Below are 21,333 nucleotides of genomic sequence, written 5' to 3'. Positions count from 1 at the left end.
CAGTAGAGTAAGTTTATTCCTGCTTATTCATTTCTTAGTTGAAGAGTGAGACGTGTGTAGACTGTGTAGGAAACAAATTTTTTGTTTTTACAGTATTTCATAGTTGACTCACAATTAACAGTCTGCATGAGTCTGCATTCAGAAAAAAAGCAAAACTTTCTCAAAGATTGCCTGTTGTGTAACTGCTCAAGGATAAAAGTGATGGAAGACCTGCTCACAAGGGCTTGCTGCCACGAGGAAGATCACAAAATTATACCCTTGAGTTATATTTCTTTAGGAAAAAAACAGCCCAGAATGCCAAACTTTTACTGAGCAGCAGCCACGCAAGTTACAGCAGGTGAAGATAAATGTAATGACACACAAGGAGAAAGGCACAAACTGATACGAGCACAACAATGCTTTTAAAGTTTTTAGTTTTATAGCAATTGGTCAAACAGTCAAAGATGTTATCTTTAGAGGAAATTGGAGCCAACCTTTGGATTTCAAATCAACCTTTTTATGCGACTGGTTTTGCTTTTGTGGTGTGTTTTAAGCTTTCTAGTCTACAAAACTAAGAATTGTTGTAGCAACAAAAACATTTCGTGTCTGAAGTGAACTGGGGTGCGTTTTACTGCTTGTAAGTTCAACTTTTCACCTGTAGAGGGGAAAGTGTCCTCACTTTTCTTTCATAACAATTAAACTTTTAAACTCACATTTATTTGACAGCTATTTTTCAGATTACAATATTTTACACACAAAAGAAAGTAATACAGAACCACTTCAAAAACAGTGCAGTCTGACTTTAAATCTTACATGTAAAGTGCTAATTATCTCATGACAGACGCCGTTCTGCTGTGCTTTTACTTTTTACAGGCTACAATTTAAAGACGATAACCTACTTCTCAGTTTAAATGTGGTTCTTTTACTTGTAATGGATTGTTTTTTTAGCTTCTGTGGAGTTAAAGGAATTCAACTTAACTAATGTGGCATTCTGAATGTTGCCCTTCAAAACGAACAGTTACTTCCCTACTTTCCCCATGAAATCAGGCATTTATCATGTCATAAATCAGACTCTGCATGACGTTTTGCCTCCCGGGGTGATGAATCACCCTCGGTATGGTGACGCAGGAGCTATGAGCCGCAACCTGCACTGCTCTCTGCTGTGTGCTGCCTCTTATCGGGCATTTCAACTCTGTCGACCACTCTGTAAACATCAGACAGCCCTTCTGAGCTGCCGCCGCTGCTGCATGAGCTCTTCAAAGCCCATTCCTGCTGTCAACTCGTTGTATTCTTGGTGGAGAACACTTGAAATACCTGCACAGGTAAGCCTCCTCTCACCAAGTTCTAAATCTGTGTGTTTTGATTGATTTAGTGTGTGTGAAATTGCTGTTTGAGTCCCCACAGATAATATGATGCATCTGACTAGTGGTGTCATATTGAGCCTCGTTATTCTGGGGGCCGTGTGGCTGCTGTCCCTCACATGGCTCCATATTCTGCTGGTGGGATTCGGGCTCGGCATGTTCTCGAGGGGATCCTGGAGAAGTATTCATGTAGCTGCACACACAGTCAAAAGAGATCTGACGTACGCAAGTAGTTTTTTTCTGGATGTTAATGTCTCCCCTTTATAAGATACTCATCTTCCATGCTGTCTACTCCATTCCTGTTCTCAACTTTCCTTCATTCCTCTCCTTTCCACTCCTTTAGGTGTTTGGTGATTTTGTTGCGAGTGAAGTTTTCCATGTACCGAAATCTGCGAAATAGAAGCACCATCCCTTCCCTGTTTGCTCAGATGGTGACACTGCACCCAGACAAACCTGCCTTAATCTATGAGGCCACAGGAGAGGTGAGGATTACAAGTAAATAGCATCGGCACCTTCTCTGTGACAGAAACCTAAAAGAATCAAATGTACTGCATCTATTTTCCTCCAGGTTTGGAGTTTTAGGGAGCTGCAGGAGCGATGCCATGCCGTGGCACACTGGGCTCTGGCACAGGGCTGGGCTGAGGGCGATGTAGTGGCTCTGTACCTGGAGAGTCAGCCTTTAGTGGTGGCTCTGTGGCTGGGTCTGGCTATGGTGGGTGTAGAGGCTGCACTCATCAACTACAACCTTCGACTGGACTCGCTGCTGCACTGTGTCAAAGTGTCTAGAGCTCGAGCTGTGGTGTTTGGAACAGAGACGACTGAAGGTAAGAAGCAACCACACATAATTATATTGTTTGGTTACTAAAATTACTTTATGGTGACACATTGTAAAAGAACAAATAGGTATATGTAAAAATACAGATTTTTGATGTGGATATTATGCACAATTTTGGCAATTTTTTTAACATGTAAAATTATACTTTTTTTCTCTAACTTTTTAAGATATTGTGTATAATTTAACAAAACAGCGAAAAAATCTAGAAAATATTCACCATTTTACTATCTTTAATTTGCATGATTTTTTTAAAGTAACAACAAATAACTGTACAAAATAATTACCATTATGAAAATACAGATTTTTTTTTAATGTGGATATTATTTACAGTTTTGGTTTGTTTGTGGTTGATTTTTTTTTTTTTACAGAGACTGTTAATTGAAACATTGTGATTTTACTAGTTATGATCTGTGGTTTCACTTAATATGGAAAAATCCGTAAAATAGAAGTTTAAAGACTTATTTACTATTTTTCAGATTTTAATGTATATCGTTTTTCTTTTAAATAATGGCAAATATCTGTAAAACAAGAATGTTTTTCTGATTTCAATACAATAAAAAATACTATTTTAGAGTCAAAAGTTGTACCATCTATAAAAATACACATCTTTAACGTAAATATCTCTTTTCTTTCTTTTTTTTTACAGTTGTGGCTTTTTTTTCTAGGGAGAATCATGTACATTTATACTTTTGTCTGTTATTGTCTGTAATTTTACTGTTGAAAAACCTCTTTTACTGTAAATTAAAGTGTAAAGATAAAGACAGTGGAGATATTTGCTGATCAATACTTGGTAAGCTGACAGCAGTTAAGTTGGGGACGAACTCCAACTTTAAGTGGGATTTTTGCTGATCAGTTAAAGATAATAATAATTATCCTGTGCCGATGTGCCCGCTCCACATTTCTAACATGGCTTTTCATTAACTTCCAGCAGTGTCAGAGGTGATTGAGTCCTTGCAGTCCGACATGGTTCTGTTCAGAGCTGGTGAGCAGCAGGATGAGGAGAAACTCTGCAGCGTCCAAGTTCTCAACTTGGATGCTTTGCTGTCTTGTTCACCCAAACACTCACCACAGTACAAACTGAGAAAAGAATTTAACGGTGAGGCTGTGCAGTGTTTGTGCATCGGATTATGGGTAGGATTCTATTGCAATATCAGGCTCCTCTTGTGTTACACTGAACAAAGTTTTGAGCGCAACAACTTCTTATCTATACCAAGTCTTTGCCTGCCAGAGTAAACTGCGGACTGCCAGATTTAACTCTCTCGGGTCTGTTTTTTATGGGATTCGACCTACTTGACAACACATGCAGGAACAAACACGGCTGTCAAACAAATCATCAGCTCGCTTCAACGCAGTATTCACATAAAATGATGTGCACTGAACAGTTTTCATGTTTTTATTTCATGTAATACATAAAAAATTTCACTCTTAACTTGACACTTGAGTTATTAGGTGATATATGGCCTACATTTGTTTTATTAATTTGCTTATGTATATTTATTATCACATGGCATTCTTAAGGTGATGCTCTTCAAGTCGTTGCTTGCTCAGCATGTCAGATGTAAGAAATAGAAGGAGAAACAGAAATATGTCAGGGACTGATGGGGGAGTCCGGGTGCATACCACACATGTCAAAGCACAAAGGGTTTTTGGAACATCCACTGAAGAAATGTCTCCCCTCTCTCCATGCAGACAGACTTTTCTACATCTACACTTCTGGTACAACAGGAATGCCAAAGGCAGCTATAGTGGTGCACAGTCGGTAAGTTCCTAAGTGGTGATCAGTTTATGGAGGAAACTAAAAAACACACACACATTAACAGCATTGAGTCCAGGAAAATGTAGCAACTCAAGAAGGATAGCAAAGACTTCAAATCACCAAATTGCGCTAATGTTTTACTTACGCTGAACAAAAACTATAAACACAGCACATATTATTTTATTAAATCTATCTATTCTTTTTAATATGGTGGAATATGTATTTGTTGTTGCAACACACAGCACTTCTGCGACAGAGAAGATGTCATGAAACAACAAAATAAACACTATTTAAATATACAGACAGTGGGCAGATCAAAAGTGGAATAATAAGTTAGTGTGTTCACCATTTGCGTGTCATAGGATCACACATCTGCAACACACAGAGTTAAAAAGGCTGCTGATGCTGATTGTGGAATATTGTCTCACTCTTCTTGAAGTGGTTGGTGAAGTTGGTGGACATTTGTGGGGGCTGGATCATGTTGTCAGACATGTCCATTGAGCGCATCCCACAGATGTTGGATGGGTGATATGTCTGTAGAATATGTAGGCCATTGTAGGACATTTTCTGCTGCTATAGAAGGGCAGAACATATTCTGGCAACTTGTGGACGCACTTTACCTTCAAATTCAAGTAATGGCAGTGAATAGATGGGGTAACTGTGGTTGTCTAGATTTCATCTAGATGTTGTTGGGTGTTGAGATTGCCATCAATTAAATGCAGATGTGTACTTTGTCATTGATGTATCCCTTTTCATTTAAAGGGAATAAAGTTCCACTGTCCTCTGCCAAACCTATCTGCCATCTGCTCAGTACAGCTCAAAATGAGATCCATTGGTGGAAAACATCATCCTCCACTTTGCTAGTGTCCAATAAGTGGTTGTTACAACATTCTTCTGCTATTAGATTGAGAATTTGTGAATGGAGCAGCTCAAAACCTTTTTATTTCTAATCACAACAACAGGAGTTAGATTTTCAAGTTTTATTCAGTGTCAGGAAGGACCTTTTGCATGCTTTGGTTATATTTTTGTTCATTGTACAGCAAGGACCATCAGTGTCTACTGATAAGCTGACAAGTGGTGATTTCTGTCAGACAGTTTATTCCATTTTGTCTGCCAGGTATTATCGCATTGCTGCCTTTGGTTTTCACTCCTTTGGATTACGTCATGATGACATCATCTACAACTGCCTTCCCCTCTACCATTCTGCAGGTAGGTGTTGCTCTGTTGAATCTTTTTCATTAATTTGCATGAAGAACATGCAAAAAGTGTCATCATCCAACCCTCATCCCACCATCTTACCAACATGTTTCCGTGATGCCATTATAATGACTACAATTATAATTACTGACATTAACAGCAGTTATAATTAATCATACTTGATAGTCTTTACTGTATTGTTGTACCCCCTTTGAAATGTTGCTCATTTGCAACAATGTCTTGCTGTGATGTCTTTTGCATCCCCTGGATTACATACAATGAAAAATAGACGAGACTCGATCCTAAAAATGTATTAAGTCAATGAGTATCTTGTCTTTGGAGTGAAAATACTGTATGCGCTGTATGTAAATGTTAATGTGGCTGTTTACAGGTACCATCATGGGTGTAGGACAGTGTTTGCTCTTTGGCTCGACTGTCGTAATCAGGAGAAAGTTCTCGGCCAGTCGCTTCTGGGATGACTGCGTCAAACACAACTGCACTGTGAGTACACACCGCTGCAGTAAGTGTGTCCAACCAAAGGCCAGATTCTAGTCCTATTGATTCTTTTGAGCCACTTCTGTAAACAAGAGAAGTCATTCTGTTCTGAAGTCAGGAGGTTTTGTTGTGTAACTGTGCCTCTGTGTGTGTGCGTACGTATCCAGGTAATCCAGTACATAGGTGAGATCTGCCGTTATCTGTTGGCCCAGCCTGTACGGCCTTCTGAGGCTCAGCACCGGGTCCGTGTTGCCTACGGTAACGGCCTCCGTCCGTCTGTGTGGGAAGAGTTTGTCCAGAGGTTCAGAATCCAAAGAATCGGGGAATTTTACGGTGCCACTGAGTGTAACTGCAGTCTGATCAACACAGATGGAAAGGTATGCTTATGTGCAAGTTGTGGCAAGCTGAAGGATTTCACAAATGGTATCCCATCTCATGCACCATGTTATATGTTTACACATTCAGGTAGGGGCGTGTGGCTTCAACAGCCGGATCCTGCCCAATTTTTACCCCATCAGACTGGTCAGAGTGCAGCAGGATAACAGAGAGCTGCTCAGGGATTCACAGGGACTCTGCATACCCTGTCCACCTGGTAACATCACAAAAACACATTTATAGAGCCGCAAGAGGATAAAAATGTGTTACAAGTGTTGTAAATGAATCAATAAAAGTTCTTTCTCTGTCTCAATAGGGGAGCCAGGCATGTTAGTTGGACGCATCAACCACACTGATCCACTAAGGAGATTTGACGGCTATGCTGATAAAGACTCTACTAATAAGAAAATAGCTCACAACGTATTCAAGATGGGAGACTCCGCTTACATATCAGGCATGTTTTATTCTTTCTTTTTAACATCAGTCTGAAGAATAATGATGGATGGTCTACATCTGATTTCCAGCTTTCCTGTGGTCAGACATGTTTCATCTCACTGTTTGAAGGCATCCAGTGTGAGAAAACTGTACTTCAAGCTTTAAATGGCTCATAGGTGTAACTGAAAGTGACTCACTGTCTGTGAAAATGGGAACATTTCCATGTTGTTTATTGCTGTTACTCTGTCTAGTTCATGATTAGACAGGTCTTGGCTCCCTATCGGGGGAAAAAGCACTGAAGGGTGATTAATAGAAACTACATCACCATTCATCCATTGAGAAGAACAGGAACTGATGAGGTAACAGCGATAGATTAAAACAAAACAAAAACATACGTTACACAGTTTGGATTTATGGTTCATTTATAGGCATTTCACATGAGGGGGATGTTTTAAGGTGTGGTCCTCCAGAATTTCAGCTGAAAACATACTTCTATTAAACTCCTCACGAAAAATCTTGTCCCTTTCACTGATTAAAACACATCTTAATGTATCAAAATTACATATTTCGATTTATATTTTCAATTTTTTTTCCATGAAATGCTTCTGCTGTGTCAAAAACAGACAGCAGTGAGTTACCATTATTCTATACCAGAATCAAAACTGCACTGTTAAATCATGATCACTGCAGATGCTCCCATCCATCTTGTCATTGGTTCATTAATCACCTGCTGGGATGATAATGATGATAATGATGATGTTTGCTCAGAGCTTCAGTGGAAGGCAACTGGAGTTGTCTTTGATTTTCAAAAGATGTTTCACCTCTCATTCAAGAGGCTGTCGCTGAACAAAGGGGAACCGCAGGTATATATTATCAAATCATATGACTAATGGCCTTGCATACCTCAAGGTGTTAATAGTTGTAAAATTACCCGGGGAAGGATCTCAAGACTGCATGATAAGTACCTGATAAATGGTGTTGTGGACATCCTGTGAAATGGCTGTTTCAGTTTGACATAGACGGTTTAATTAACTCCTCCTTTCAAACCATAACTCTTCTGTCGTAGTTTCTCTTAAACCTCAAGGATGTGTAGATGTTGAAGAAAACGTCCATTGACACTGTTACTTTTTTGATATAATTTATTACATAAATAAGACAGCATCTGAACAGGCACCATGGTCTGCCTGTGGAGAGTTTCCCAGCCAATATGAAAATCCCACTTGAACAAAGGGCTGCTGGTCATTTTATACCCTCTGGTAAAGGATAGAATTACAACATCTGGTTTAAACCCCTACTCAAGAACAACACCTCCTCAGACAAAAACCCCCTACTCTGCACATTTTCAAGGGTCACAGGTCAGCTATAGGTTAACAGTGGACCCCAATGTCAACACAGCATAGGGTTTCTGGAGCCGAAAACACATTCTCAGTACTTACTACCACCTGTTAGTTAAAAGTTCACTCTATGGTCAACAACTATCAGAACTCATATCAGATCAGATACTACATATTTCCCCCCTTCGAGACATTTGTCTCGCTAATTATCGTAATATTGAGTACATAAGAGCCACACACAGAATGTTTATGACTTTTCTTCTGTCCATGCTAATCATGGCACAAGCTCAGCAACATAGTAAATTTATGGAGTGTGAGAGCGAAAAACCTGCCTGGCAGCTATCTTTCCCAAATTATCCATCAAACAATCAAGACAGGAAAATTCTCCCACGGTCCCTCTGCCTAGGCGACCACATATGGTACTCCAAGCCAATCAGAAAAGAGGTTCAAAAGATTCTGTGAAATAAGTGAAAGCAAATACATTTGGGAATCACAGAAATAAAACTCAAAAAGTGTCCAAAGTCAGGCTGGTCGACCCATCGTACCCTTCAGTGGACCTCTTCCTGCCTAACATCACTGTCCCTAAACAATCGAAAAAAACAAAACACCTGAGATCCCAATGTACTCACCTCCTAGGAGAAAACATCCCCTTTTCATAAACAACTCACATCCATCATAGAGTTATAGAAACCCCCTAAACTAGACATACTAGCATTATCACAATTCAAATATTTCCCCTATGTAGGAAAATGTAAGCAAGAGTAAACCTCTCATAATAAAACAGATCATACATGATGAAACAACATCCAATCCTGTAAGCATACATAAGAACACATCAATATATCAAACTGTCGCTTTTCAGCAGCTTCATCTTCTGATGTCGTAGTATGCCACTGCAGTGTCCTCATTCAGGATTCTCCCTCCTTTCTCTTTGTCCATTCCATTGTCCACATGTGAACATCCGAGTCCACTCGGCTGCAGGAATCTCTGCACCACAGCCACTCTCTCCCCTTAGTGTTCTAGGAAGAAACAAATCATCCACCAGTATCTTGCAACCAACAACATCATACATAGGACATCTTGCAGTCCCCCCTTTGATCAAACTAAATCCCCTTAAGGTTTGGACATCTCTATTGTAAGTGACACCCCAAACATCAAACTTAACAACCAACTTAACAAAAACTTAGCAACAACTTAGCAACGGACTGAGTATCCAAGTCATCTTCCAATATATATAACAAATATGAGAACTATGTAATGTCTCCACACTTAGCGGAACACTGAAAAATCTACTACAAAATCAGGCACTATACTCTCAAATCATCTATCATACAATAAGAATCCTCTGGCTGTTTCACTGACTGTAGATATATGTTGCTCTCAGGAGTCAGACTCACTCCTCTAACCACTACTCACTACAAGCTTCTCTCCTACATTCCACCAGCTGCATCTGATGTAGTTTCCTAAGCACCTCCTCGTCCTGCTGTTTCTGAGCATGCTCCTTCTTCCTGTGTAGCTCCACCAGATGAGCCACATGATCAGTGTAGGCAGCTCTCATCATGCTCCCCAGAGAAACCACTTCTGCCAATCTACTCCTCACTGGCAGTGGCAACCCCCTCTGTATTTTACTTCGCAGAATCAACTTCTCCATCTGGTTCCCATCTGGGTCATTTCCTGTGACATTTCTCCACATCTGATGAGCCCCCGACACATAGGCCCTCGGATTCTCCTCTGGACCCAGTGGCTCAATCAAAATATTATCAGGATGTATGTTCGTTGGGAACGTATCTCTCAGTGCTCTATGTCTCCCCTGGCAGGTTGTGTTCCCACTAGAACCTCCTCAAGCTTCGAAATCCAAGGATATGCCCCATCATAAAGAGTCGGCAACTTCTCAAGTATATCTGACATATCAGTATTCTGCCAAGGCTTGTATTCCAGATTCTGGCCTCTAACAACCACTGGACACATCCTATCTGACACCTTTCCTCTCCTTCTCTCAACTTCTCTTAAAGCCCACTGTCTCTCACTCTCAGAATCTCCATCACTGTCTCCATCCTCACTCTCATCAGTCTCCTTCTCTCCTAGACCTCCTCTCTGCACTCTCTCATCACCTCTCTTCTCTGCTTTAGCCAAAATCCTTCTCACTACTGGATCATATCCTCCAACAGCCTCATCTCTGATGCAACAGTCACCCCCCTTTCATTAGGTGGGGGCTGAGGATAAACAGCAGCAAACTTCACCTCCTTCTCATTAGGTGGGGGCTTCTTCATCAAAGCCACATGTGAGAAAGGTGCATCAATCTTCTCCACTAGCTGCTCTGCTTCCTTGACCTTCTGCTCTCTCCTTTCCTTCACAGCCTTCAACAACTTCTGTCCTTCATTTTCAAACAACTTCAGCATACCCAGCTCCATCCGTCTCTTCTCCATGCGTCTCCGTCCTTTCTTCCCTTTCTTCTGGCCTGCTTTATGGGTGGACACCAGCACCTGCATCATCTCTATCACATCAGGATTGAGAGTCCCCTCTACCGGCCAAGGTCGGTCGATATCAGGCCATCGCTTGCTCCACTTCCCTGACATCTCTGCAATACCTTCAACAAGCAGATTGCTCCTTTGGACTACATCAACCGGCATAATCACTCCCCTAACTTCACGGTCCATCTTTGACATCATGCACTCAACAGCCTTCAAGCCAAATCAACCTCTCTACAAATATTCAACAATCATCTCAATCACTAATGATCTACTAATCACTTAAATGCCTCAGATGGTCAGTCTGTTGCCAAGCTTCCTCTCCAATAACTAAAACATCCCCTCTATGTATACACAGATGTGCTTCATTGACCCCAAACTAAAGGAAACACCGTGGACCGATATGTGAACAGACTAAATATGTCCCCAATATCATCAATAAACATATGCGTACATAAGCAAAACAACATCAAAAACAGTTTGTGGATAAAATCACACTAGCCTTGGTGACGTCAGACACCAGAGCCACACATGCTGTCATCCGCAAAGCTTCAGCTCATGTAGAGCACCATCAGCTGTCCTCTCATCTGTCCTCATGGAGGATCGGATTCAGACACATTCCATCTCCTCAGTCTCCTCCACAATTCTCACACATCACAGTCGAACATTGGAAAAACAAAACAAAGGGTTAATGTCATATGATCACCATCAATCTTCCACATCACCCCAAAAAACCACTCATTGCAATTTGCACTCATCTCTTCATCAACATTTAAGTCATTTAATTGTCCCCCAACTAATAAATTCCCTCAAGAGTCTCTACTTCTCCTCAGACTCAGCAAAGGCTCCCATATATTCATCAGATGTATACACATCCACTATAAGGCTCAGATATATTATCAATTCACAATAGTCCTCTCATAAGGCTCATACGGATTCAGCAACTTCATAAACGTCCCCCCTGCAGAAGGGATCATAGGTATTCAACACTGAGGAGGCAACAACCTCTCTCTATATCTATCTAATAAGAAGACTATTCTATATATATATATATCCATATCAGTTACAAAAGTCGACTCAATCAGAAATATCCCCTATATTCATCTATGTATTCATTATCTGTTTCATTTTGGCCAAAATTCTCCCACGCACACAGTCGCTGCAGCATACACACACACAGACAGACACAGACACACATCAGGGAGGAGCTGGCGTGCACTCCAGACCCACACCCAGATGCAGACATAGGCGCCGACACAAACTCACAGAATAAAGCACCCACATTCAACACACTATCAAACAAATCAACCTCACAAAATAAAACACATAGGCCTACTCAACCTCATCCACAACACTCTCAGCATCCAATCCCAGTGTCAAGTCATTCACACAAATCCTAAAAGCATGCTTAAGCCGCTCCTCCAACTCTCTCTCTCCCTTATCATCTAAATTTGTGCTACCATTCTGGGATATAAATCATCCAATCGAGAAGCTGCTTCGGACACCGTGACGTCTTCCGGTGGGAACTTGAGAGGGAACTTATTTACGATTGAATATAATCATTATATCCCCAGTTCAATGAACTGACCTGTTACATGTAGGCTATTCACATAACAGGGTTTGTGGCCAGAGCTACCTGCCTCCCAGAGGGCTTTGTCCAAATCTGCGGCTTCCCTTGTCATCCTCATTCCTCTTCTTCTCAAACTCTATTTCTTCAGGCCTCTTTTCCTCTTCTTCACTTGGTCTCTCTTCATCTCATCTCTTCCTCTCTATATTTTCACTTTGCCAATTGACCTCTGGGCCCCAAAGGTAAAATCCACTCTGTCCTCTTCTTTTTCTAAACACCAATTCGACTACTCAAAAGCCAACTTGCACTTAAAGCATCTAATTTACACATGTCTTACCCTTAACAAGATTCAGGCCTGTCTCATTAAACTTGCATGGTTATTTAGCTTGCTCCATCGCTACTAGTTCTGCTATTCTACATTTACCTCTTCAACTTCAACATTTCAACTTCTATTTCTCTTCTCTACTCTATTGCTGCAGCCTCATCTCTCTTCACTTCTGAACTCTCTCTCTTATACTCTATAAACTCTTTACTTTTTTCTCTCTTTAACACAATAAACTCTTTTTCTTGTAACTCAACTTTTATCTATCAATAAACCCCCCAATTTAGACCGAACGCTATCCTAAACCTCAACACATCCTGGCATATGCACACATGATCCTTTACAGTGCAGCCAAGCACCCTCAGCTTCCACGCACCAACCAGCACCCCACATTGTGAGAGAAACATACTCACTCTTCTCTCTCTGACCAGTCCTTTCTCTCTTCTCCTTCTCTGAAGCGGTGGAAAAGTGCGCTGGAGCTGTCGGTGACCTCAAAGGAGACCACAAACTGATCCCATCCTCGTCGCCACTTTTTGTCGTAGTTTCTCTTAAACCTCAAGGATGTGTAGATGTTGAAGAAAACGTCCATTGACACTGTTACTTTTTTGATATAATTTATTACATAAATAAGACAGCATCTGAACAGGCACCATGGTCTGCCTGTGGAGAGTTTCCCAGCCAATATGAAAATCCCACTTGAACAAAGGGCTGGTGGTCATTTTATACCCTCTGGTAAAGGATAGAATTACAACATCTGGTTTAAACCCCTACTCAAGAACAACACCTCCTCAGACAAAAACCCCCTACTCTGCACATTCCCAAGGGTCACAGGTCAGCTATAGGTTAACAGTGGACCCCAATGTCAACACAGCATAGGGTTTCTGGAGCCGAAAACACATTCTCAGTACTTACTACCACCTGTTAGTTAAAAGTTCACTCTATGGTCAACAACTATCAGAACTCATATCAGATCAGATACTACACTTCACTGGCCAGAATTCTCAGACACATTGTCGTTTCTTCTCTGTTTGATATTGTGCTGTTTTTCCCACAGCTCTTTGCTACCTTTGTGAAGACCCATTTGGAATAACCACAGATTTTAAGAGCTTTTTTTAAAAACCATGTGCTGCCTTTCTTTACCCTTTGTCTTGGTAGGGACATTCTCTGCCCGGTACTGTAAGGTTCTGATAAGCCCACCTTCTGTTTTATTGGGTTGTTGAAGTCAAACAGTAGGCATTGGTCTGTTTGTGTAGGTTTCTGGTGATTTGAGGGTGACAAAATATAACTGGGACTCCTTGTCAGTCAATTTGAAATCTTCAGTTTTCAGGAACCAAAATCATAAGTCCAGTTGCCTTCTCCTGAAGGTCTTAGGATTACCATGACCTACACAGGCGACAACAGTTGTTATTATTTCTGTTTCTGTCCATCAGGTGACGTGCTAGTGATGGATGAATATGGCTACATGTACTTTAAGGACCGCAGCGGCGACACATTTCGTTGGCGGGGGGAGAACGTTTCCACCACAGAGGTGGAAGGAGTCCTCAGCGGACTGCTGGGACACACTGATGTAGCCGTCTATGGAGTATCTGTACCAGGTACAGCTGAGATGACACAGTCAGGATGGAAAAAACATGTCTTATCCAATCTTCTATTCATTGTCGTGCTTGTCTGTCAAACTGTTTGTGTGCAGGGGTGGAGGGGAAGGCTGGTATGGCAGCAATATCTCCTGCAGGAGGCCAATTGGACCTTGATGTGTTCTTGATCGCTGTACAAAAAGCTCTACCCTCCTACGCACGCCCCATCTTCCTCCGACTCATGCCATCTGTTGACACTACAGGTGAGATGACAATGCAAGGACATTCAAAAATCAATATATTAAACAGAAAAAGTCACAAGCGAACTTGTTTTCCTATTTTCGTTCTCAGGTACTTTCAAAATTCAAAAGGCACGACTGCAGAGGGAAGGATACAAGCCACAAGAAACAAGTGAAAAGATTTATTTTCTGAATAGTCGTGCTGGGTGTTACGAGGCTGTTACTGATGAACTATATAATGCCATCATGGAGGGGAAAGCATCTTTATGAGACAAGAGGAGGAGATGAGGAAATATAGACGTTTGGTGAGGATACTGTGTGGATTTAAATGCAAAAGAAAAACAACACAAAAGTCACTGATGAATGGGATTTAGAGACAACTGCAGTGCTGTAAATACTGATACTGGAAACATGATCTGTTTTTGCAATATGTGAACTCACATGTTTGTAATATAGTAGGATTGTTCTTACATGATACGGCATCTTGGTTTGCTTCAATAATATTCCATATCCAGTAAAATACTTTTGCATTAGCTTTACATCCAATAAAATAAAATAAAATAAAAGCTAACCAAACATGACACGATTACAAAACTTCAAAAGTCTCAATTTAAAATGAAACTCAGGTTATTATCCTATGTCACAATGTAGCACATTTTCAGAAGATGTATTTTAATACAGCTCACAGCAAATACATAATTTCATATGATTCATTAGAAACAAAATCCAAGTAGTTCTTGGATGTGTTTTAAACAAGGCTAAGAATTTAATTAGTGTAATTATTAGGGCTCAGCACGTGAACGCGTTAATGTTCACGTGCCGAGCAAGCTAGTAATTATGCACTGCACTGTGTGAAAATGCTAACAAGCTGAAATTTAGCAGGTGTTATGTAATTGGTGTTCCCAATATTTTGTGTAGTTCTGTGTGTTAATATGCTATTATTTGCTAATAAGCACTAAAGACAAATGAAATAGACCATAGTTTAACAACATTTTCACCGAATAATGCTTCTAAATTAACAGTTAAAGGAACATTTTGATTATTACAGAAAGGAACATGTCTGTAAAGTTCATGGCAGAACATCTAAAAGCTGTGACATTTCATTAAAAACCACAAATGTGAACCTCATGTTGGCACTAAAGGAAACATCAGAGTGCACAGTGTTTGAGCACCATGAATGTATTTAATCAAAAGGCAATCTATCTCCAATGGCCTGGCTCAAATTGATGCACAAACAGAGCAGCATTGCAAAACCCTGGAGCCATGCTGCAGGGTTAAAAACTAAGAAGAATATTAACATGAATGTAAAAGAAGGTGTTTACTTTTAAATGTTGCATTGTAATTTTTTTTTTCAGAGTTTCTTTTTTTTATGAACAGGATAAGAATTCAGATTGTGAACATGGTTTATTTAAGTTTGTTTGTGGTTGACACACTCATTGTTGATGTTGCTTAGTGCTCTGTTCAGTGAAACATGGTAGCTCACACTGAACCTGGTCTTAGTGCATCGTTTTTTAACAGCAGGTTTATTTTTTGATTTATTTTCCTTCTTGGTTGTCTTCTCTTTTCCCACAGAATAAACTGCTGATTTCTTGTCTTCTGTCAGATGTTCAGTGCCCACTTTGCCATTTGTGATAATGTCATTTTCAGTGGTAGATTCAATTTCCACCCCCTGATCCTCCCTAAAGATAGCAATGTCTTCAACAGGGACACAGTCTGACCCCACGCTGATGTTCACTCTTTGTGCCAACACAGCAAAACTACCCCCTGTGGATATACTCTCAAAATATGGGTACACGGTTTCATCAAAGCAATGCTGAAACGTAAAAAGATGGGCGTTAGTGTCAGCATTCGTGAATTCCAGCAGCCCTCCGTCCCAGTTCAACCTCACGTGGACCCTGTTCAGGTGATGACCGACACGAATGATCTCAGAGGGGCTAGTTAGAGCTCGATACTCTTCGTCTCTCTGGCCGATGCACCAGAGTCCTGCCTCCGGACATGCCTCAAACTCTGTCCTTCTGCATATAGATTCAGCAGCTACACCCAGCGTCCAATTATCACAGCCACCAACCTGTTGGAGAAAAATGTTTAAAGCTGCCATGTCACAGAAAGTCCTTTTTTTCAAATCATAGAGGGTAACTGCCATGAAGAAAACAATGCAAAAATCGACCTTCTTTATGAATGTTTAACTCGAATACGAATGTTTCCTATGAGCCCACTACGTTTTTTTTTTTGTTTGTTTAAACTAAGCCTGTATTTGTCACAAATACATTTTTACAGTACTGTGAAATGTTTTTCGCATATCCCAATCCAGGTCAGAGTGCAGGGACAGCCATTGTACAGCACCCCTGGAACAGGAAAGGCCTTGCTCAAGGGCCCGACAGTGGCCACACTGGGGTTTGAACCTCTGACCTTCTGATCAGTAGTCTGGAAACTCAACTGTTGCACTACCACTGCCCCTACTACTGCCATTGTTTTACTAAATAACTGACACATGGACAGAAAAAGATCTGACAAATATAAGATGGTCAGGCATGAAGATTTTTTTTTAAAAATTGGTGAACTGAGGTGGAATTACCCAAATGCATGTCCCCAATGTGTTTAGAGAGGAACAAAATATGAGAAAAGATCAGATCCATAGATCAGAAAAGTTGTTCAGGTTTGTTGTGATCCTTTCTGCCACTGAAACAGAGTAGATGCAGAGAGGTGTGGACAGCAGCAGTGCACTTGGATTTAAAGCTACTGATGCTGAAAGAGCCTGACTGAAACAGAACTAAAACCAGGCATATTATAAGCATGGAACTAATAAACTATCTGCGCAGTATTTTGAGCTGACACCTAAAAGCCACATTCTGGAGACATATAAGATCTAAATAAACTTGTTATAAAGGGCTCTTGTATGGAACCTTTAACATCAGATTATAGAAAGAGTGTATGTCTAAATTTCAGAAGAGCATGTATGAAGTTGTAAAACCACAGTAGGATAAAAAATGTATAGATATTTGACAATGACGCTTATCAGAAAAAAAATCTGATATCTGGACTGATATTGATTCAAAGAAACACATAACGTGTATCCGTGCCCGTATTGACTGAAAATGTGAGCTCATAAATGCACAAGTACGCCTCTAGTACATATATTACCTCAATATCCCACCAGTGCACTCCTGTGTTAAAGCCTTCTCTTGCTAGAATGCGGGAATAAGGGTGGAAACGTTCAGGGTTGCCAGGGACAACCACAGCTTCATGCATATTCTGTTCCAGCCGCTGTAGAGATCCAGGGCAGATGTGGACACTGTTAAGCCCAGGAGACAGCCTCACAGACTGGCCAGCTGTTCTGGGGTCCAGGGTCACTGGAGCTGGAAGATACAGAGGAGCTGAGAGAAACTGAGCACAGAGGAGGTTGGAAGTGCAATCACGCATTGAAAGATACTAACTGTAGGGGGCGACACATTCCATCTTCTTCCACACAGCATATTGAAGGTTAGCTAAGTGTTTTGCCACATCTATAAGAGGTCTGGAAACCTTCCCTGGCGTCTTGTGATCCATCCATTTGCTGCAGTAAAAAAAATGTGAATAATCAAGCTGTCACTTAGTTGCACCTCTTTGTGGATGTGTTGGTTGTTAAAAGAAAAAATAAGAAAAGCCACATACCTATTCATGTTGTCTTGGTAGTTCTGTGAAAAAGAGTGCATAGGTTTAAATACACACCTATCCCCATTCATCAAATAATCATGCAACATTCCACTGATGTTACCTGTAAGAATTCCACTCCATCACCTCCTGCATCGAGCTCCTCTTCAATCAGCTGGATCCTCTCCTCCAGAGATTTTATCAGCTGATTCATATTGTCCATCCTTACTTCAAGATCCAACTTCTTCTCCTCTTTCTCCTCCCTCAGAGCTTGTAGCCTGGCTGCTTCCTCCTCTCTCAGAAACTGGTGGAGCTGCTCAAATTCTGCCTTCATGTGCTCCTCTGTCAGTTTGGCCTCAGCCTCAAAGGAGAGGGAAACATGTGTAAAAACGTGACAACAGGGGAATAAATACCGAAAATTTATTTTCAGTTGAGTCTGGGGAGGTGTTGTTGTACCTGGTTATACTTGGACGCATGTTTATAGGTCTGTGAAACTTTCTCCAAGTCAATCACTTTCTTGTTCAATCCTGTTAGAGATGTTCTGAGCTCCTCCTAGTGGCCAAAAGGAGAATTACATTGACACAGACCGTATTGTTTTAAGGATATTTTTGGGTCATTTTTATGTTTTTATTTGTTTTTACCATTTTTGAGAGAGGGGAATATGGGGAATAACAAGTAGCAAATGGGAAACCAGTTAGAGACTTGTTGTTCAGATCCTTTGCACCCGAACCACGTGGCTTTTGGGTCGGCTCGACTCTGCAATTATTAAAAAATTGTGGTCCGTTGCCCTGCAATTGTTTTATATCAGCTAGTTCAGGAGATTTAAAGTAACTAAGTACATATACTCAAGTCCTACCTCTGGACAGCAATGAGGCTACTTTTGATGTTAGCTGAAGGTCAAGGTTTTATACCTCAAACCTTTGCAAAATTTTAGAAAAGAATACGCATCATTGCGGATGATCCCAAAATGTATGCAGTAGTTAACATATTAACATTCTTCAGCATTAAAATATGATTAATGAAGATCAAACACTACAATAAATATGTGATAATAAGTCAATGGTAGGAATTATTGTGCACAATAAGGACTTTAACTTTAGATTCTATACAGTTTGACTTTAGTGACAGTGAACAGTTTTGATTAAGTAGAATTTAGAAAATTGTTGGACTATACTTGTAATAGAGTATTTTAATCAGAGCTGTGGCCACTTTAAACTCAAATTAAAACATCTGAATCTTTCATCACTGTCCACAGTTTATTAGCAGGTGTTTTCCTGTAGTCATTTACCAGGCCTTTATGCTTACTAACAGTATTCACAGTAACTCAACACAAACCACCAGCTCTTCAGATTATTCTTGGCTTTCTGGTGTGCATGCTCAAATTTCATATGCCACATGTCTCACAAGGACAGAAACAGTTATTACCAGCTTAGTTTTCAGCTTTCAAACTGGGTCTAAATTCAGCTTGAATCAACTAATCTTAGATCAACACAAGGCGGCATCTGTTCGGCAGGGAAAATTAATATTTACAGGAGAGTTTTTTCTTTTAAAGCCCGACTGCTTGCTTGTTTAAATATCCGCTTTCTGTGGCTGCAGGAAGCACGAAATGAAAAAGGACGAATCAGTCATGAGAGGGCCCCCTTAGTCTTGGCAGAAAAGTGGGCTCAGATCTTGTACGAGTCTGTGCTATTGGGAGCTCTGCTGTTATTTGAAGCCTTTGTGTTACTGTTTGGTTTGGCTTTTGTGATATAAGAGCATCTGTAACTAGAATACCAGCATTCAAGCACTCTTGTTAGCAATCATCTACCCTGCTGAAGTGTTCTTGAGGAAAACAGTAAATTCCTGCCAGCTGCTCTGACTGATCATTCAGGATGTTGCTTTATTGCTTTCAGTGGAACAAGCAAGCCTATTTCAGGTCTTTCACTTTTGATCCAAGTGGACGCAAATTAAATCTGAAAAGCATATTCTTCTGCATAAAAATATGCTAGTTTCCCCCTACTTTTTCCTATTCATTCATATTTTCTTGCAAAACGCTGCATAGTTTTAGAGGTTGGGGACTCTGAATATATTGAAATGAAACAACTTTAGAAGGGAAAAATCATTTTGGTTGCAGTGCTCACGAAATATGAACAAAAAAGAACCTTCGACAGGCGTCAAATAGCGAGGTTGCTTTGCTGTAAGTTGCAGCACGACTGTGTAAAACAGCAGCAGTCTAATTCCTGTATGCTCTGTTTTAGGTACAGCAAAAGAACATAAGAATTAGAACAAAAAAGCAGCACTTTGTCCCTTTATAGAGTCAGTTTTCTATAAACTATGCATGTTTTTACGTAAATGCTCTAGAAAAAAGCATGGGAATTATTGCATATTTGTGGTTCTATATTTTCTTCTGCACTTACTGATTGAAGTAATGCACAGAAGAAATTATATATTGTCAATGCAACTGAAATGTTTTGCAGGATTAGCTGCAGGACCAAATGCCTGATTCCTACCTTGCAATCAACTGCAGCCTCAGTTAAAAGGTAAACTCTGTGTCCTACATGGTTCACAGCTGCACATTGTTGACACAAGGGTTCCAGATCATCCAAACAGAACATAGACAGGCCCTCTTCATGTTTCCCACACCACTCTGGAGATTCAAGTGACGGGGGAGACGAGTCGAGGCCTTCAGCCTCAGATCTAAGCAGCGGTTCATGGAGAGGAGCTTCATAGCTCATGACTGAAGCCTCTACATATGACGAGTGTCAGAATTAAACTGTGAGAAAACGGATGTCAAGTGGGAACCGGAGCAGAGCAAATGGGAGGTGCGCTATGTCCGAGTGTTTCAGTATTAGTGTTGCAGTTGTGCTGCATGTCTATAAGTGAGGCTTACATCTATCTATGTGCAGCATGAGAGGAACTGAAGCTCCATACAGTAGATCTGCTTACAACATTCATCTCTAACTTGAGGTTTTGCCAACGTGCCTCCGCCACATGCAGCCCAGCCATACATCACCCTGCAGAGTCAATTTTGACTTGCACAACCCTGTGATTTATGATACATTCTCGTATCCCAGGGCCAAATTCATTCTTGTGCCTTTGCTTGTCATTTTTATTACTTCGCCCATTTCCTCCCATAGGGGTGTAGCAGTAATTAGGTTGTACTACTGTGAAGTGTGAATATTTGTGATGTGCAATTGTTTCAAACGTTCACCTCAGAGTATCAAGTGTGAAATTATTCTGTTTATTTGACCAAGTTTAAGCTCCTCAGATTTAGCGTTGAATAAAGAACAACTGAGTACATCTGCACGTTGATCAGTTGGTCGTGGAGCTACACTCTCTGTCTTTCAGTACTTCATGTACAGTTCTGTATGCCAGGTCTGAGTTATGTTAAATGGATCCTGTTTCATTGCCCTTCAGTAGTTTGACCTGCTCAGATGCTGAACATGTTCAGAAGAGATCAGTTTAAACAGATGATTCATATTTCATTGAATCGTATGTTCTAAAGTGAAATAAATTAGTGGTGTTGTCACATTATCTGTTTACTGCATTTGCAACATAGTAAATATAAAGGCTACCTTTGCAGTTAGATACATTGATAAAGAGACCCTCCGGTGAAAACAGAGTTTATGTTGTTTTGTTGTTTTTTGTGCTCGAAGTCACATCATCGACTTTCAAGACTTCAAATGGAACCAGTTTGTGGACTTTCTGTGTCGTTATTCTTCTTTAGAATTGGTTTCAAGTTCAAACATGCATGGCTGAATTATTTCAATATCACAACTTGCCAACA

The 21,333-nt window shown here is 40.6% G+C and overlaps 2 protein-coding genes across 6 annotated transcripts; one reads left to right on the top strand and one right to left on the bottom strand.

The window, feature by feature from the left end:
* Positions 1-1,150: 1,150 nt before the first annotated feature.
* On the top strand, positions 1,151-15,541 carry LOC111569925 (long-chain fatty acid transport protein 1-like). 3 transcript variants are annotated; one of them, XM_055010152.1, is made up of 14 exons: positions 1,151-1,301; positions 1,384-1,561; positions 1,684-1,822; positions 1,909-2,164; positions 3,107-3,271; positions 3,865-3,934; positions 5,049-5,140; positions 5,520-5,629; positions 5,791-6,000; positions 6,089-6,215; positions 6,315-6,452; positions 13,555-13,719; positions 13,815-13,961; positions 14,050-15,541. In XM_055010152.1, the coding sequence occupies exons 2-14, from the start codon at positions 1,389-1,391 to the stop codon at positions 14,205-14,207; spliced, it is 1,950 nt and encodes a 649-aa protein (XP_054866127.1). In that variant the 5' UTR covers positions 1,151-1,301; positions 1,384-1,388; the 3' UTR covers positions 14,208-15,541. The 3 variants fall into 3 exon arrangements, with proteins under 3 accessions (XP_054866127.1, XP_023128143.2, XP_035804986.2); XM_023272375.3 differs by having other exon boundaries at positions 3,104-3,271; XM_035949093.2 differs by having other exon boundaries at positions 1,155-1,301; positions 1,375-1,561; positions 3,104-3,271.
* Positions 10,473-20,403, bottom strand: LOC111569895 (E3 ubiquitin-protein ligase TRIM35-like). 3 transcript variants are annotated; one of them, XM_035949095.2, is made up of 7 exons: positions 20,057-20,402; positions 18,024-18,119; positions 17,692-17,928; positions 17,589-17,611; positions 17,372-17,490; positions 17,079-17,293; positions 10,473-13,955 (listed from the first exon to the last, which is right to left on the bottom strand). In XM_035949095.2, the coding sequence occupies exons 1-7, from the start codon at positions 20,279-20,281 to the stop codon at positions 13,938-13,940; spliced, it is 933 nt and encodes a 310-aa protein (XP_035804988.2). In that variant the 5' UTR covers positions 20,282-20,402; the 3' UTR covers positions 10,473-13,937. The 3 variants fall into 3 exon arrangements, with proteins under 3 accessions (XP_035804988.2, XP_035804987.2, XP_054866128.1); XM_035949094.2 differs by lacking the exon at positions 10,473-13,955 and adding an exon at positions 14,105-16,005; XM_055010153.1 differs by lacking the exons at positions 10,473-13,955; positions 18,024-18,119 and adding an exon at positions 14,105-16,005 and having other exon boundaries at positions 20,057-20,403.
* Positions 20,404-21,333: the final 930 nt, after the last annotated feature.

Source organism: Amphiprion ocellaris, chromosome 4 (genome assembly GCF_022539595.1).
Source record: "Amphiprion ocellaris isolate individual 3 ecotype Okinawa chromosome 4, ASM2253959v1, whole genome shotgun sequence".
Taxonomy (NCBI): Eukaryota; Metazoa; Chordata; class Actinopteri; family Pomacentridae; genus Amphiprion; species Amphiprion ocellaris.
This window is presented reverse-complemented; position numbering and strand designations above follow the sequence as displayed.

Coding starts and splice junctions, on each gene's coding strand:
- LOC111569895 (XM_035949094.2), bottom strand. CDS start 20,281: ATGAGCTATGAAGCTCCTCTCCATGAACCGCTGCTTAGATCTGAGGCT. Junction 17,612..17,691: donor ATGGAGTGGAATTCTTACAG/GTAACATCAGTG, acceptor TCTTTTTCACAG/AACTACCAAGACAACATGAA. Junction 16,006..17,078: donor TGCACTGGTGGGATATTGAG/GTAATATATGTA, acceptor TTTCTCCAACAG/GTTGGTGGCTGTGATAATTG.
- LOC111569925 (XM_023272375.3), top strand. CDS start 1,389: ATGATGCATCTGACTAGTGGTGTCATATTGAGCCTCGTTATTCTGGGG. Junction 1,562..1,683: donor ACAGTCAAAAGAGATCTGAC/GTACGCAAGTAG, acceptor CCACTCCTTTAG/GTGTTTGGTGATTTTGTTGC. Junction 3,272..3,864: donor ACTGAGAAAAGAATTTAACG/GTGAGGCTGTGC, acceptor CTCTCCATGCAG/ACAGACTTTTCTACATCTAC.